Source organism: Spermophilus citellus, assembly GCF_964194105.1.
Source record: "Spermophilus citellus genome assembly, chromosome: 11".
Lineage (NCBI taxonomy): Eukaryota > Metazoa > Chordata > Mammalia > Rodentia > Sciuridae > Spermophilus > Spermophilus citellus.
In genome coordinates, this window is record NC_138192.1 from 122,503,190 (window position 1) to 122,519,478 (window position 16,289).

General features: G+C 39.7%; 1 protein-coding gene across 1 annotated transcript in view; it reads right to left on the reverse strand.

The window, feature by feature from the left end:
• AP1S3 (adaptor related protein complex 1 subunit sigma 3) overlaps positions 1 to 16,289 on the reverse strand; it is a 54,013-nt gene that overhangs the window by 14,429 nt on the left and 23,295 nt on the right. The window contains exons 2-3 of the mRNA XM_081262026.1: positions 1,803 to 1,981; positions 421 to 529 (exon numbers count right to left, since the gene is read on the reverse strand). Coding sequence (XP_081118152.1) covers positions 421 to 529; positions 1,803 to 1,981 — 288 coding nt within the window. The remainder of the gene's footprint in view (positions 1 to 420; positions 530 to 1,802; positions 1,982 to 16,289) is intronic.

The following is a 16,289-nucleotide window of genomic DNA, read 5'->3' on the forward strand; positions in this document are numbered from 1 at the left end:
ACAGAAAGGATTTGGGCTTTTTTCTGTTTGGTGTTTTATTTTTCCTTACATATTAACAACATTAAAGAATATTTGTAGCATGGGATGAAAAGCCAGAAAAGGGCTAAAAAGTCAAAAGGAAGAGAGATATCAAAGCCAGTAAGGAATGAGGAAGAGAGCATCAAGGACCCTCCATGACTAAGTTCTGGTTCAGTGAAACAGGTAAAGACCCACCCCCTCCAGAAAGGTTTGTCTTTCATTTACTAAGAATAACAGGTAGGGAGCAAAGCTGTGTTCCGATCCAAGGTGGACTCGTACTATCCTGGGAACAAATGCAATTCATATTTCAGACTTGGGAGAGAGAAGGAGTGTAATAAGAGAGAGAACTGAAGCAGGAGACTGAGATGGAGACCGAGTCTAACAGAGCAGAGCAACACTTACATTTCCAAAGTATTTGTCCAGCAACTCCACATAACGGTGAACGATCTCTAGTGTCAAAAGCTCATTGTCTTGATTTTCTACTGCACAGCAAAAATACAAACTAGCATACCTTGAAAAAAAAAAAGAAAGCAAAACAGGATGAGACGTTAAACAACCAAAAGATGGTTTTTCCCAATAAATACACAGTCCCCTCCACTTCTCCAGAGAGTCTCCCCTTCCAAGAATGAAATTATTATTCATCACATCCAATATGCTCCCTAAATATGAAACAGAATATATACAAACATTGTGGTGATTACATCACTTCTGTTAATTACATGAAAGGCTCTCAACACAATTTTACCTTGAAGAGCTATTATCAGGGGGACAGAATTCTTTGGTCCCTGGTAATCCAAAGCCCTGACCCATGCTCTCAGGGGCCCTTGCTTCACACCCTGGTACTTCATAAGGCACTTCAGTCTTTCGGTAGACATCCATCAATTTGTCAGCTCTGAGTGTGGACCCAGCAGAAGGATCAGCACCTGATGCTAACTTACTCCATTAAATATCAGTCTGCAGAGGTCACCTCCATTTTTCCTTCTAGGTTTCATAAGCACCCTCTGCAAGGACACTTCTAATGTTTGCTTTCCTCCTGGAAACCACGGTGTGATGCTGGATGCAGGTTCAGTCAGGTTGGCCATGTTCTGGTCCTACTCAGGCATCAAGCTTCTGGTCTCCATGGGCAAAATCACTCCCTCCCAGGGCTCAGTTTTCTCATTTATAGAGATTCCTTTCTAGGATAGTCTTACCATTTCAAACAGATGCAGTAAAAAGTATTGGCTTTAAAGCCAGAAAAATCCGGATTTGAGTTCTGGCTCTACCAATTACCAGTCAGTTACTGTGACTGGGAATTAATTCCTTGAACTGTGTCTTCCGTTTATCCAAGTACAAATATGAATAATATGTATATAAAAAGCTGCTCCAGTAAACAGAAGTCCCCATGTCTGTAGCACATGAACCTGAATTGTCTCCATAGCATGTTACTCACTAAAATATCTTACCTAAACCAAGGAGTACACTCTGTGACGGCAGGAGAGTTACTTGTCTGTATCTGTGGCCATAAGTCAGAATGCCAGGAATATGACAGGAGCTCATCCAATATTTCCTGAATTCATCTATGCACAATCAACATACGGTACTAGTCTTTAGAATCCATCCTAGCCCATGGAAGTCATTTTAATAATAAGAGTTCTTGGCTAGTTGGCTTAAAGGTACAAATATCTGAGCCTCAGCCTTCAAAGACTTCAGGAAATGACGTCATTGGTGTTGTAACCTAATATGTTCACGATTAGAACAAACCAAAGCGACAATGAGAAATCCAGTTCTTATAAAATTACTCACACCTTTTATAAACAAGTTTTAGCTCCTTCCAGTCAATAAAACTGCTTGTCCTGTGACCACGAGAGAGAATAATCTGAACAATTTCCCGAGTGACCTTTTTCCTTTCTTTGTCGGGGAGGGTGGTGTACCATTTCTGCAGCCGCAATTTCCCTTGTCGACTGAAGAGCAATATGAAATGTATCTAGAACAAATAAAAAACAGGGAAAACCAGAACTTGGTCAACCGAGTCATTCTGCAGAGACATAGAAATTCAGTGGGGTTCACATGGGAATATAAATCAGAACAGATGAGAAACATTATCATGAAAAACATCTCATTTGACAAATGACATGCAACCCATCAGAGAAAAAAAGTGATGTGCACATCACAAACATAGCTTACTTCTATTATAGGGGATGGATTCTGTTTTAAACTTCAATTCCTTTTTAAGATTTCTAGAATCATTTAATAACAAATATATCAAGGGAGTAGTAGTAGTCCTTGAAGAAAATAAGCAGGGCTGGGGATGTGGCTCAAGCGGTAGCACGCTCGCCTGGCATGCATGCGGCCCAGGTTCGATCCTCAGCACCACATACAAACAAAGATGTTGTGTCCGCCAAATACTAAAAAATAAATATTAAAATTCTCTCTCTCTCTCTCTCTCTCTCTCTCTCTCTCTCTCTCTTTCTCTCTCTTTAAAAAAAAAAAGAAAAAGAAAATAAGCAGGGCAGGGAGAATGTTAAAAATCAGTGGAAGGATTTACTTTAAAAGTTACATCCTAGTTACAGATCACAATTATAGAAACATAATGATGATATAGAAATAAAGGAGAGAAGGAGAGAAAATAAGGATGAGGTAGGGGAAAGAGAAACCGAGAAGGGGACCATATTTAGGTCTTAAATCTGAGCTCTGCACTCTACTTTGTGGGCTCCTTGGCTGAGAGCTTTGGATCAGCCATCTCAAGTTGAAACTGTCCTTGGCATCTCGGTAGATTTTTTAACAATTTAGATAGCATGATGGCTATACTAGGAAGCAGCCTGATTTTATTTTCAAATGTTTCAAAATGTGTATTTGCAATGAAAGTTTATATTTAAATAAATTCTAAAAGCTTTCAATGAGGGGAAGACATTGTAACATCTAGAAATATACTTTTAGTACTTGGATGGATGGTAGATTTTATTTTCAGAAATTGTCAGATGGCTGATGCTTATCTTAGGAGAGATTGAATTTCCTCAACCCACAGTATTAGAAGGTCAGGCTTAAAAATCATTATTTTGGTTTTAAAAAAATAAAATGCATTGTTTTGGTTAAATGTGTCATAGAGGAGAAAATATATGCTGGAAACCAAAAGTAATTACATTTAAAATTTTTTAACAAATATTCAACTCTTCTTTTATTGAAGGGTTTGGCTCTAAATGTTATAACTTAGGCCTAACATCTCCCAAGGTGGGATAGCTGGGGCCCAGACTAAAACAATTCTTCCTTCAAAGCTTCCCAAAACCCCAACCTACAGAATGTGAGGACTGAATAGCTGATTTTCTGTCTTAGAAATAAAATATCTATGATAGCAAGATCCTGAGGACTAAGACATCCATTGGTGATGAGAAACCAAATTAAAAAGCCCTCCTGATTCCGCAGCTTTAAGAAAAACCATCTTCAGACTGAAATTTTAAATACCTGCTTTGCACAGAGCACTTTCTTAAATACCCATTTCACCATCAGCACAGGTATAAATAACTCAGTAATGGAACACAGTAGATATTTCCTAGGAATCATATTGAGAAGGTATTTTTGGTTCGCAGAGATATCATGAAAGTGACTGCCATTTTATAAGTATAAAATTGAATGACTGAGAGATCAGAAACCTCAAGTTCTTGAGGTTATAAAAATGTGCACCAAGTTCAAAAGAAGCAACAGATCAACTCAAGTTTATCCATGAATTGCATTGCCTAATACATGGTTAGAAGATCTAGTCCTCAAGTTCTGTTCTAGTGAAGAACCAGGCTTGTGCTGTGGAACCCGGTACCTCTCCAATCTCAAAAACACAGCTTAAGCCAAGGGGAAGAATGAATTGTAGTGATTCGCCTCCAGCAATTAATTTTATCCTATCTATCAGTTTAGTCCTTCAGGGCACACTTGACTAACTTGTTTCAAGAGGTTAACTAAATACTGTTTTTGATTAGCATTAGCTTGAGAGTAGGAAAAAAAAAAAAAGGCAAACGGGAGGGTTTTTTCCAGTATTTGCAGAGATAGTCAACTTCAAGTTGATGTCAAAAACAAACTTCACCAGTTTTAGAAAACAACACCCCAACGTCCCTTTTTAGCAATATTTCTGGGAAGAACAGAATAATAGGCTGGTGATACTCTCCCATGAAATCAACGCTCCACAAAGACCTCCCATCCTCACCTTAAAAGGGGATACTTCTGCCAGTCACCATTTTGAGGGGTCTAGTTCACAGATGATCCCACAAATCCAAAGATATCAGAAGAATCAAGACTTCCTTGCCCCCAGAGTATCCACTGGAGCAATTCCTCACCTCAAAGGGCAGAACCTCAAATTCTCAGTAAGATCCAGGAGTTGAACTATTCTGGGTGTTTTCTTATTATATACTTTTTAATGCCTACAGTTGCCACTCAGTAAGAAGGGTGGCCTGATCAGGTTACAGCCCTCACCATCGAATTATGTCGCCACTAATGTTCCTGCATCAGCACAGGAGCTTTTGGGGACTCCCTCAGATCCAAACTGTAACAGGCATTATAGCAAAAATGCATTGTACTTGCAGACAAAGGATATGAAGGCAATATATTATTAATAGTTATTATATATTAATAGTTACTATGATTAATATTAAAATTATTAATAATCATTAATTAGAACAGTGGAATTATAAATGTTATTTTCTTCTTTGTACTTGACTGGATTTTCCAAAATTCATATGTATGATTCTATGACTAGAAAAAAATGCTTAATAAAAAGAATCTCAGTGATTTCAATAAAAATCAGTCAGCAAGGCCTAATACTAAGTAAATGTCAAAGTTCTTTCAACAAATAAAATTATACCTCAAAGAGATGGCATTCAATTCAGGGGAACCTGCAGGGTGGAACGAGCAATCGGGTCTGTGTGGCTGCCAGGGATCAGACGGGGAGAGGAGCATGGAGGGGCTGAGCAGGCTGTTGGCGCAGGGAAGGTACCCATGTGAGCTGTGACGGTGGGGGTGTGGCTTTACCAAGGTTTCCAGTTGCTAGAATGTCCAAGACGAAAACAGGACCTTAAAGGGCTTTGGGTGGACTTACTACTGAGTGGACTTTGAGTGATAATGATGAGTCAGTATAGGTTCATCAGACATCACAGAGGTGCCCCCAGGTTCAGGGTGGAGACTGTGGGGGAGGCTACAGGTGTGGGGGAGGGGTGTATGGAACATCTGTCTGCCTTCTACTTAATTTTGCTATGAAAACACCTCTAAAAATAAAAACTAAAAAGGGCAAACTAACTAGAACAAATGTCTTCCCGCCACAGGACTAAGATGCCAGGCGTGCGTAAGGATAGAGATGGCAGTTAAGGAGGACATCAAAATGAGCATCGCTGCCTTGTTAGGACCCTCTAATCTTTATTTCTGATTTCAAAGCAATGTTATATAATTCTGGCAACAAAATGAAGGGAGGGAGGGAGGGAGGGAGGGAGGAAGCATGAACGTGTGGTTTAGGGTCGGTCTCTTCACGCTACCTGGAGCACTGTTTTGCAACATCAGGCTGTGACCTCCTGTGTTGTAAAATAAACAGCAGATCCCAGTCGCCTGTTTTGAGTGAAACAGAGCCTGACAGAAGAAATGCCTCAGAGCAGTCACACCTGTTAAGGGTTAAGGATCCTGACCAGAAACTTTTGTTCCAAGGGCATATGCTTGTACTAAGTAGAGGTTCAAAACCCATTTCCTCCTATCATTGGTGGCTAAAAGAAGGAAGAGAAGAAAGAGGAGGAGTGAGGGGAAAGGACAAGGAGAAAGATGACAAGCATATGAACACAGCAACAAGGTCACTGACAACAAAGTGAAAAGTAAAAGAAATGTTTAATATAGAAAAGCAACTTTTTATTGAGTGTTAATATTTCAACTCAGAAGAATATTGGGTACCAGGAAGAAGAAAAAAAGTGTATATATGTGTGTATACATGTATATAAATACACACATTTATATTTAAAAAGTGTATACACACACACACACACACACGCACACACTTTTTTTTCCAACTACGGGAAACAATTATTTGGATAGGACTCTGTATGTGCCAAACCATTACATTTTAAACAGTTAGAAAGCCAACCTTCAAGAAGGGCAGTAAAGATTAAATAGCTAAAGTCCTTATGAAAAATAGAAAGATACCACCTTTGAAGCAGAAATGGATTGAAACTTCTTTTTTGTCATGCTGACACACTAAATAATCAAGTGAAATGGAGAAAAATACCTCCTTCGGTTACAGGTGTCAGTTTGAAAGCCCTTCATGGGGCAATCAGCACCCTCACCTCGTTTCAAGATTTACCCAAGATAATCTCAGGAGAAATAATCACATGAGCAGCTAAAATAATTGGATTTCAGAGAGATCTGTTGGCATAAATAATTTATTCATTTGACCACTATTTGTGGTGTGCCTAGGAGGTGCACTACAAAACAGACACATATAAGAGAATTGGTTTTCCCCCTGGGAAGCTTATAATTGTGATACGAAATCAAAAGAAATTTCAAGGTAAACATATGGAATTAAGCACAGGCTTTTATCTCGTCTCCTACCCCAAATACCACTAATAGGGGCAATAGTGGAATTGAAAATAAATGTATCAAGCCCCTGAGACTAAGAATGGCAGGGGAGGTGAGGGCAGCCTTTGGATGATGGAAAGGAGACAGAGTGTGATGGATGACTTAGTAAAGCAGGGGCAGCTATGACTGAACAAGGTGATCTCCAGAGAGAAGCAGCTAGTTCTTGTCAGCGAATGCCTGAGAGCAACACTTGGAGGCACAAATCCTTAGAAAACGGGGGCTGAGGAAAAGTCCTGGAAACAGGAGGCTGACCCAGAAATCTTCCTGTAGAAAACTGGTATTTGCTATTTGCAGAATTTTCAGGGATAAGAGCCAAGTGAGAACACAAGTGCATCTACCAACACCTACACACACACACACACACACACACACACACACACACACAGCAATACATTCCCAATGGCTTTGTTAAAGGACACAGAAATTTAAGGAAGGTCATGCATTGGAAAACCTAGGCACAGCTTCAGCACAGACATGTGAAAAGCGTGTTGCCCTATGATCTTGCGTGTCAAGATATCACACTAGGCAACAGGAATTTCTCAGCTCCATTAAAATCCTGTGGGGCCACTGCCATATATTGCTGTCCATTCTTAACAAAAATCTCACTATGTGCATGACTATGCACTTCAGAGTTGTATCAACACTCTGAGGACTGGCACAAACCATCTAGGTCCTTAAGTCATTATAGACACCCGCAACCCTCCTGGATCTTACACCAAATCCAGAGCCAGCAACGCCCTGCATCTTCATTTAAGAAAAGAAAGTGTTTCTGAGCCTCCACCTCCAGCTTTTTTTCTAAGATAAAATTTCTTCATTCAAGAAACTGATTCCTGTACATAATGGTGGGATTTGTTGATATGCAAACAGCATAACATTATAAGTTGGGCAATATCATTACCTAATATTTCCCCTTTCCCTCCCCTAGGCAAGGTCCCTCTCCTCTCCTCTACTGGTCTCCTTTCAGTTTTCATGAGATCCCTACCATCTCTGCACAACCTCTCTTTTCTTTTCCTTTTTCCTCTCTAGCTTCCACGAATAAGAGAAAACAAAGACACTTGACATTCTGAGCTTGACTTATTTCACTTAACATAATGTTCCCAAGTTCCATCTATTTTCCTACAATTGCTTAATTTCATTTTTCTTTATGGCTGCATGAAATTTAATTGTATATACATACCACATTTTCTTTATCTATTTATCCCTTGATGGACACCTAGCCTTGTTCCATAGTTTGGCTATTGTGAATAGTGCTGATATAAACATGGGTATGTACATATCTCTGTAACATGATGACTTTAATTTGGGGGAGTGGTGTAGCTAGGTCATATGGTGCTGCCTCCAATATTTCTTAAGAAACAATTGGAGGATGTCCCCCAGAAAAGGAAGGAGTAAATGCAAGAGTGTCTATTCTCTTGGGCAAAATCCAAAGTGAAATCCAAATTGAAATCCAAAGTGAAAGTGTGGTGCAAGGGAAGGTGAGAATGATGTGATGTGGTGCTTGGCCAAGAAAGCAACCCCTGTAGAGGGAAGGGGAGGGTGGGGGAGGAAGCATCCAGAGTGAAGGCAAAAAAGGAAGAGGATGTTCTGTATAGTTGAAAAGTATTGATAGGCTTCTGAAAGATCTGCCAGTGCATTGGAGAAAAAATAGTGACAGATAAACAGAAAACTAGGCAAGTGGAAAAAACGAGATTATCAATCTAGGAAAAAATGATACAAGAAAGAAATCATGATCATGGTTCTTAAGACTATGTTGAAGAGAGAAAGTGTGGGGTGGTGTGTGTGTGTGTGTGTGTGTGTGTGTGTGTGTGTGTGTGTGTTGGGTGAGGGAGGGGTGAATGGAAGAGAAGGAATGCTCAGTTACCCTAACGGGAAGAAGTCAGGAGATAGTGTAAACAACCAGCACAGCACATTACTTAGAAATATAGAGATAAACAGCAAAAGAAAAGGTTGTAATTAATTTAAATTATTTGCCTCTGAGAGAAAAGCCTAGAAACCAACAGGGGGTGCTATTTTTATCACAAATTATTTGACTGACTTTGGAAACTATGTGCATGTACATGTGCTGGATTACAAAATAAAAGGTAATTTTAAAAAGAATAAATTAGGGGGATGGAATATCTATTGATAAACCTTATTCTGGATGTTGTCATCCCCTCTCCTTCCCCAGAGAAAATGCACAAGTTTAGAAGGCAAACACTTAAATACATTAATTGTTCTAAACTATTCGGTCTACACTAACATTTGATTTTTTCCGATGTAGTTTTATTTTTCAACCTGTACCAGCTCGTGGAATAAGGAGATTCCAGGTGGAGTAGTACATTTTAGTATATGTCTTGATTTTACTTCAAGGCAAATAACATTTGGCCTGAATTCTTGTATTCCTAATACAGTTTTTTTTTCTCTGCATGGTTGAGGTATAAGTGATGAATAAAAATTGTATACATGTGGCATAAAATGTGATGTTTTGATATATGTATACTTTGTGAAATGATTTCCACCAGCTAACTAACATCACCCCCTAGTTATCCTGTGTGTGTGTGTGTGTGTGTGTGTGTGTGTGTGTGTGTGTGCTGAGAACACTTCATATCTACTGTCTTAAGAATAAAAGCACATGCTACCTTATTCCTAACTACAGGGCCATGCTGTCTATGTTATTGGCAGAAACCATTTATCCTCACTGAAACTTTGGACCCTTTGGCCAAAGCGCCCCATTTCACTTTCCCACCTAACACAATTTTTAAAGAGAGGACTGTTAGAAGTTTTTGCTGATTCTGTGACTCTCCTTCATGTTTTAATAAGTCACTTTGTGTGCCCCTCATCCTTTGCCTTTGGATTAAAGAAGTCTCACCTCTTAAGCTTCTTTTCCTATCCTGGGTTTCTTAATTCCCTTATCATTTTGTGTTTCTTCCTGAATAACTTCATTCCTTGCTCATAACAGGGACTCAAATATTGGAGGAACTATTGAATTTTGAGAAATGTCAACTAGTCTTGGATAAATATTCAGGGTAAAAAAAAATCACCTTGAGTTTTTGATAAGGGTTATAGAACACTACACTTTTCTTAAAATAGCTTTCCTTATAAAGCTTAGGATTTTATTGGGCATCATAAACTCACCACTGGGGTTACTATCTGTTATGGTTTGAATCTAAGATATTCCCCAAAAGATCGAGACAATCAGCAATGTTCAGAAGCGGGATGATTAAATTATAAGAACTATAACCTAATCAGTGGAATAATCCATTTTGGTGGATTAGTGGATTAATCCATTTGATGAATTCATAATTTGAAAGGACAGTGTGGGTGGTAACTGTAGGTAGATAGGACATGACTAGAGGAAGTGGGTCACCAGGGGAGGGTATCCTTGAGGACTATACCTTGTCCCTGGCTGCTCCCTCTCTTTCTTCTTTTCTGCCTCCCAGCTACCATGAGCTGAGCAGCTTTCCCCAGCCATGCCCTTGTGCCAAGATGTCATGCCTTATTTCAGGTCCAGAACAATAGAGTGTGCCAATGATGAGATGAGACTACTAAAATCATGAGCCCAAAATAAATTTTTCCTTCTCAAGGTGTTCTTGTCAACAGTTATTTTGGTCATAGTGATAAAAATCTGACTAAGAGAGTGACCCTCTGAAACCCACTTGCCTTATGCTACAAATTAATATTTTAGTTCTTTCAGATTTATTACATGTCAGTCCAACCAACATGTGTTTCTGGTTTGGTCCAAGGTGTGCTACACTGTAGTTATCCCTAGGTCATCTAGGTATGGCTCAGGACATGCTGAGCATTTATTAATAGACAAAGCCACATCCTCGGCCAGGGGTAGGTGAGCAGTAGAGTAGTTGGGATGTTAGATGGGAAGATTTTGGCAATCAGAGGATGAAATGACATTATACACACTAAGCTCTTGTGCAGAATCTGGCGTGAAGCACTCTAGTAAATCACTAGTCACTAGTGTATCATCCAGGAGTTGGCCCTCCCACTCACTATCATTGAGGTCAACAAAAACCACTCTCCCTTCCCCCTCTGGAATCATACTGTTATCATCCCCTCACTGTTTTCACTAACAGTTCCCATATCCTGATGGGAAGAGTCTGTGACTGCATCTCACAGGTCTCCATGAAGGCCTTCTGAGATTCCCTGACAGCAAACCACCCAACTTCTGGCTGACTGCTACCTTATTCAGTCACCTCATCTCATTAATCACCTCTCCCAGAAACAGCCCAAGCTTGCAGATGAAGCACTCACGGTTCTTTTCTTCCTTATGCCTGTTGAACAATGGCCTTCTGATCATGTATTTAATCATCCTGTGCAAGGTGCTTACTTTTAGGTTCCCCATTTTTTAACTTATGTTTGTACATTTTTTTTACTGTCTTTTCTATAATTAACAGCAGCTATTTTTTAAATTTTATTTTTAGTGTTTACCTTCCCTGCTGATTGTCGACTTGAACTGCATCACTCCTTCATGGTGAATTACTGCTCTGTCCCTTCAGTTCCCATGCACAGGAAGCAGCCCAGGGGAGGGGGAGTTAGAAGACAGGTGAGGCACTGAATAAATGGTCAGCACCCCTCTCCTGGCCTCATGTCATCAGCTATGAAAGGAGAAGAGGTCACATGTTCAAATACCTTTCCTGGGTTGGGCAGAGGCAGGTAACATATTAAATGTGAGTAAAGATTCAAGTAATAAAATAGAGGGTGGAAGAGACAACAGCCACTGCAAAGCACACGTTCCAGAGAAAGTGGCAGCCACAACTCAGCCATAGGTGTTGCTAAGAAAAAAACAACAAGATACTGTTGCCTGGTGTCTAGGAAACCTGAAATCTGGATGATCATGTGAAGTGTTGGGACTGTTCTAATGTCAGCAGTTAATTATTATAATAACCAAGAATGCATCATTCAAGCTCAACGAAGCACTGTGAGTGAGCTTGTCCACAGGCTGCTTTGGGCTGCAGGCCTCACTGCAGCTGCTGAACCAGATGACCAGGGAGACTCACTGCACCAGCATTCAACAGCTCTACTAGGAGCAAAAGATTTCTCTCTTTTGTGGTTTTGAAAACGACCCATATGAGGAGGCAATCCTCTGACCCCAGAATCTTACTTCCCCATCTCCTCCTAATACTATTATAAAATCTGTTCTGGGACAAGTTTCTTCTGTTAATGTTTATTCACCAAATTTTACAAGTTTTGCCCCCCTCAAGATTTCTAGCCTAGGTTTCTGTTGCAAAAGAAAATATATGTGAATAATTAAAATCTGCACAACCTCAGACCTTTGTCACAAAACAAAATATAGGAAAGAGACCACATTGATGGGTGTATTTCAGTTCTTTTCCCAGTCCTTGCACACCATCTGGTGGCAGAACTCTCTGCTTGTAACAGGTGAAGTGCTCTGTGAAGGAGGCAAGTTGAGGAAGTTGGTTGCAGGGGGGAACAAATGGAATGATGCAAAACAACACATTGAAGTATGCTGATTATGTGCCAGCTCAGAGTAATCCACACATTAAACGGTAACTACTGAGAACTAGCCAGAGGCCACCTAGATGTAAAACTTAATTACCTCTATGAAGAAAATTCCTCATAAAATTGTCTGTTATCCATCAGCCTCTATTGTACGATAAAATTTACCAGAAAAGAAGAAAAAAGGACAAATATACTGTTAGAGTGGATATACCGAAAGGACAAGACAATTTTATGTCTTCTTTTTTTCATTCCTAAAAACCATCATCATTGTTTTCTCCATCATTACAATTCAACTTCACAAAACCAAATCATCTACATTCCTTAGATAAAGTCAGTAGATTCCATTCAACTTAGCAAATATTTATTCAGTATCTACCACAGTGAGGTATTTCAAAATGAAATAATCACTCATTCCTAGACTCACGAAATAAAAGGACATTTATTAGGACAACAGAGCTGGCATGAAGCAAGCCATCTCGGCTTAAAACTACAAAAATTTCCTTATGAATGTAGATGTAAAAATACTCAACAAAATATTAGCAAATCATATGTAATAATATACAAGAGAATTATACACCATGACCAGTGGGATTTATTCCAGGTATGCAAGGCTAGTTCAAATTTTAAAATCAATTAATGCATCCTATTATATCAAAGGGCTAAAGAATAAAAATTGCATGGTCATATCAATAGATGTGGAAAGAGCATTTGGCAAAATCCAACACCCATGCACATTAACCCTCTTAGCACATTGGGAATAGGAGGAAATGTCCTCGATGTGATAAAGAATCTGTACAAAATCTAGAGCTAACATTATAGTTAGAGGTGAGGAACTAGCAGGAACGAGAATATTCAGTACCTTAGAACACTTTTGCTTGTCCCCCCCCCAAAAAAAAAGCTAAAACTCTGACTTCTCTTTATTTTTCCCATTTATGCAAGCAATTATAACTAGATCAATCCTTTGCTAATATCAGAGAGATACTATAATAGTTGACAGTTGAAAGGTTCTGAGCATATGGATGCCAGCCACCATGCCAAGCATTTCACATGTAATACTTTATTTAATCTTCTCCCAAGCTGAAAGTGGTCAATATTATTATTACCACCTTTGATTAATAAGGAAACTGGAGCTCAAAAAATGTAAGCACTTTACTTCAAGTTGATCAGCTAGAAGTTTCCAGAGTTAGGCATTTAACTCCAAAGCTCACACTCTCAATAGCTGTGCAATGTGGCCTTTTGGGGGAAATTTTTTAAAATTAATAAATAAGTAAAGTGGCTCCAATTAGGCTGGTCTCGACCACTTTTAAATAAAATATGATATTGAATCATCTTTACAATAATGACAGATCTTAAAGCTCCTTTGCCCCATCCAATACAAAAGGTTTCTGCGCCAATCATAAAAACAACTAGGAGACACCAAAATGTCCTATGCTTACAGAGATTAAGATAAAAGAACTAAATTCAACTCAAAACAATAATGACTTTAGCACTGAATCACTCCAAGTCATGACTATTACATATATCACAGAAGAGACAATCAGATGGTTGGGGAAAGTTCTGAGCAAAGTTGGTTGAATAGGCAACTTTTTGCTAGCAGAAAAACATATCTGAAGTCATCATCTGAGTAGTTTAACTAGATCAAACATGGGCCCTTATCTCTTCTTGTACAAATGAGAACGAGGAAAGAACGAGGAACCTGAACTTGGAAAAAATTACCCTACCAAGGAGCCACTACTTCCTGTGAGATGATTAGATAACTAAATAGGCTTTACATTGGTAGAAAAATCTTTTCTCTAACAGAAATAGAGTGAGAAGATGGCAAGGAGGAGAGAAAGAAGGTACAGCTGTCACCTTTGTGCTTCCTAAAGCCTCCTTGTGGTGCGAAACCATATCTAACTTCTTGTGCTTTGTAAAAAGTGCAATTTGAAAATCAATGCCGTTCTCGAAGGTGGACTCTCAATTGTTTTGCTTTGAAATCTCAATGAGTTGGGTTTTCTTTTTCCTATTATACTTTTTAACCATTGTATTATACGTAATTTGGCTATTTTTTTCAGAACTTTTGCAAATAATGATTCTGAGATTAAATCTCAATATGTTTGGTGCCTTCACCAGTCTGAGTATACCAGAAACTTCCACTTCTAATGCTGATTGGACAAGGACAGAATCAAAATGGTGCAAGAGAGTTCACTCTCTGTTAAGTAGAGATTATACCAAATCACACAGAGAGCCAAAAAGAATGTCAAACCTCTGGCCTCTAGAAAAAAGAAAAGAAAGCTAGACTTGATTCAAGCACTAGAGAAACCGCATAGCTCTCTAGCAGGCATGGCTGCCAAGTTAAAAAGAAACTAGACCGGTTCCAACTGAGTAAGTAACCACATGCCTTCATTATTGACAGTGCTAAGCCCAAAGAACACCTCCCAGTGCCCGCCAGCAAATGCAAATTCATGCCACCAGAGAGTGATGGTCACAGTTCAGGTTTTGATATAAACAAAGGATTATCTTTATATCATTTTTATTTAAAATTTTTATATATTTTATATCATTTTACCTATATATAAAAAAACCAGATTCTCTCCTTTCCTTACTGCCAGAGTTGCCTTTATGCCTTCAGTATTTACAATATGTATTTATCATGTATATATATGAATATGAATATACACACGTGTATGTAGGGAGATGTGATTAAGACTTTACTTTCTTTTGGGGGCTCCAAAAACTTGAAATATCATTCATGTTTATTTTTACATTTCAAGAAAAAAAAAAAACAATAGCATAGAACATTGCCATGGTTCTCTCATATTTTTTGCTGTTTTTTTTTTTTTTTTTGGGGGGGGGGTGTTGCGGCGGGGTACCAGGAATTGAACTCAAGGACCACTGAGCCACACCCGCAGCCCTATTTTGTATTTTATTTAGAGACAGGGTCTCACTGAGTTGCATAGTGCCTTGCTTTTGCTGGCTTTGAACTCGCCATCCTCCTGCCTCAGTCTCCCCAGCAGCTGGGATTACAGGGGTCTGGCTAGGTTGTTTTTTTTTTTTTAACCTCCCTTTTTATGTGTGTGTTTTTCCCACATTTTCCATAGTAATTTAGGTTTGCTGACATAATTTTTTAAAAAATGTAAGCTAAGATTGCTGCATGAACAAAGAATACAGTATCTACTCCAGGAATACAGTATCTACTTCTTCCAGGAATGGAAGAACTGGGCTTCCTCGCAGGCCAGCAGTCAGAGGCAGCGGCCTCACCCAGCACACTGCACTTACCGCTCCACCCAGGAACTGCGGCTTTGCCCAGAACCTGCGAGCGAGCACCCCCTTAATCCGAGTGAATGGATAGTTTACATAAATTCTTCCCCACAGTGGTTCATAAGTAAGACCCCAGAGCACAGGAAACCGGCATGGCTAAGATGGGGCTCCCAGGGTTCAGACAGCCCAGTCTTGCTATTAGGATTGTTGGCAGCTGCCAGCCAACACGACCCTGAGGGCCCAAGGCAGCTGGGCAGAGCAGCTTTTCTGGGTCCTCTCCCTGCGCAGGCCGCCCCGCTGAGTCCTCCAGGTCCTCCCTGCGCAGACCCCGCCCCTGTCCTCTCAATGAAGACCCCACCATTGTCCTCCCTGTTCAGACCCCCACCCTCACCCCCTGACCCCAACCCACCTCCTCCCTTTGCAATCCCTCTCCAGGTCCTCCCTGTTGAGACCCCGCCCCCTCACACCTGACCCCACCCACCCCTCCTCCCTGTACGACCCCTCCCCCTGTCTGCCCTCTGTCCTCTCTGTGCGGTCCCCTCCCTCTGGACAAATTTTTAAATCGTAGCCTAAGTAATAGAAATTTGATCTGCAGAGGGGGAAGAGGGTCACTTTCGTCAGTCAATAGGTCACCTGAAACACTGCAGAAGAGCTCTTTTTAATAACCTTTTCATTAGAAATTTGTAGGATGTCTAATTCCTAATTTTCAATATCTCATCTTTTCTTATGGCAGACCTAAATGATGCCTAATTTCTGACACTCTATGGCACACTAGACTATGCGCTAGAAAAACAATTCAGGCAGCTAAATTTCATTAGAAATACTTAATTTCCTTCAAGATACTCAATTTATTTTTTTAAAAACTGTGGTAGACTAGTGGAATTTTAAGTGGATCACATTTAGTAAAATGGTAACAACTATTTCCAACCACTGCTTCTTATAATCTGCTATTAATGAAAGAGCTAGATATATTTTGGTCATAGAAAGGACCCTTTCCTGTTCAAAATACT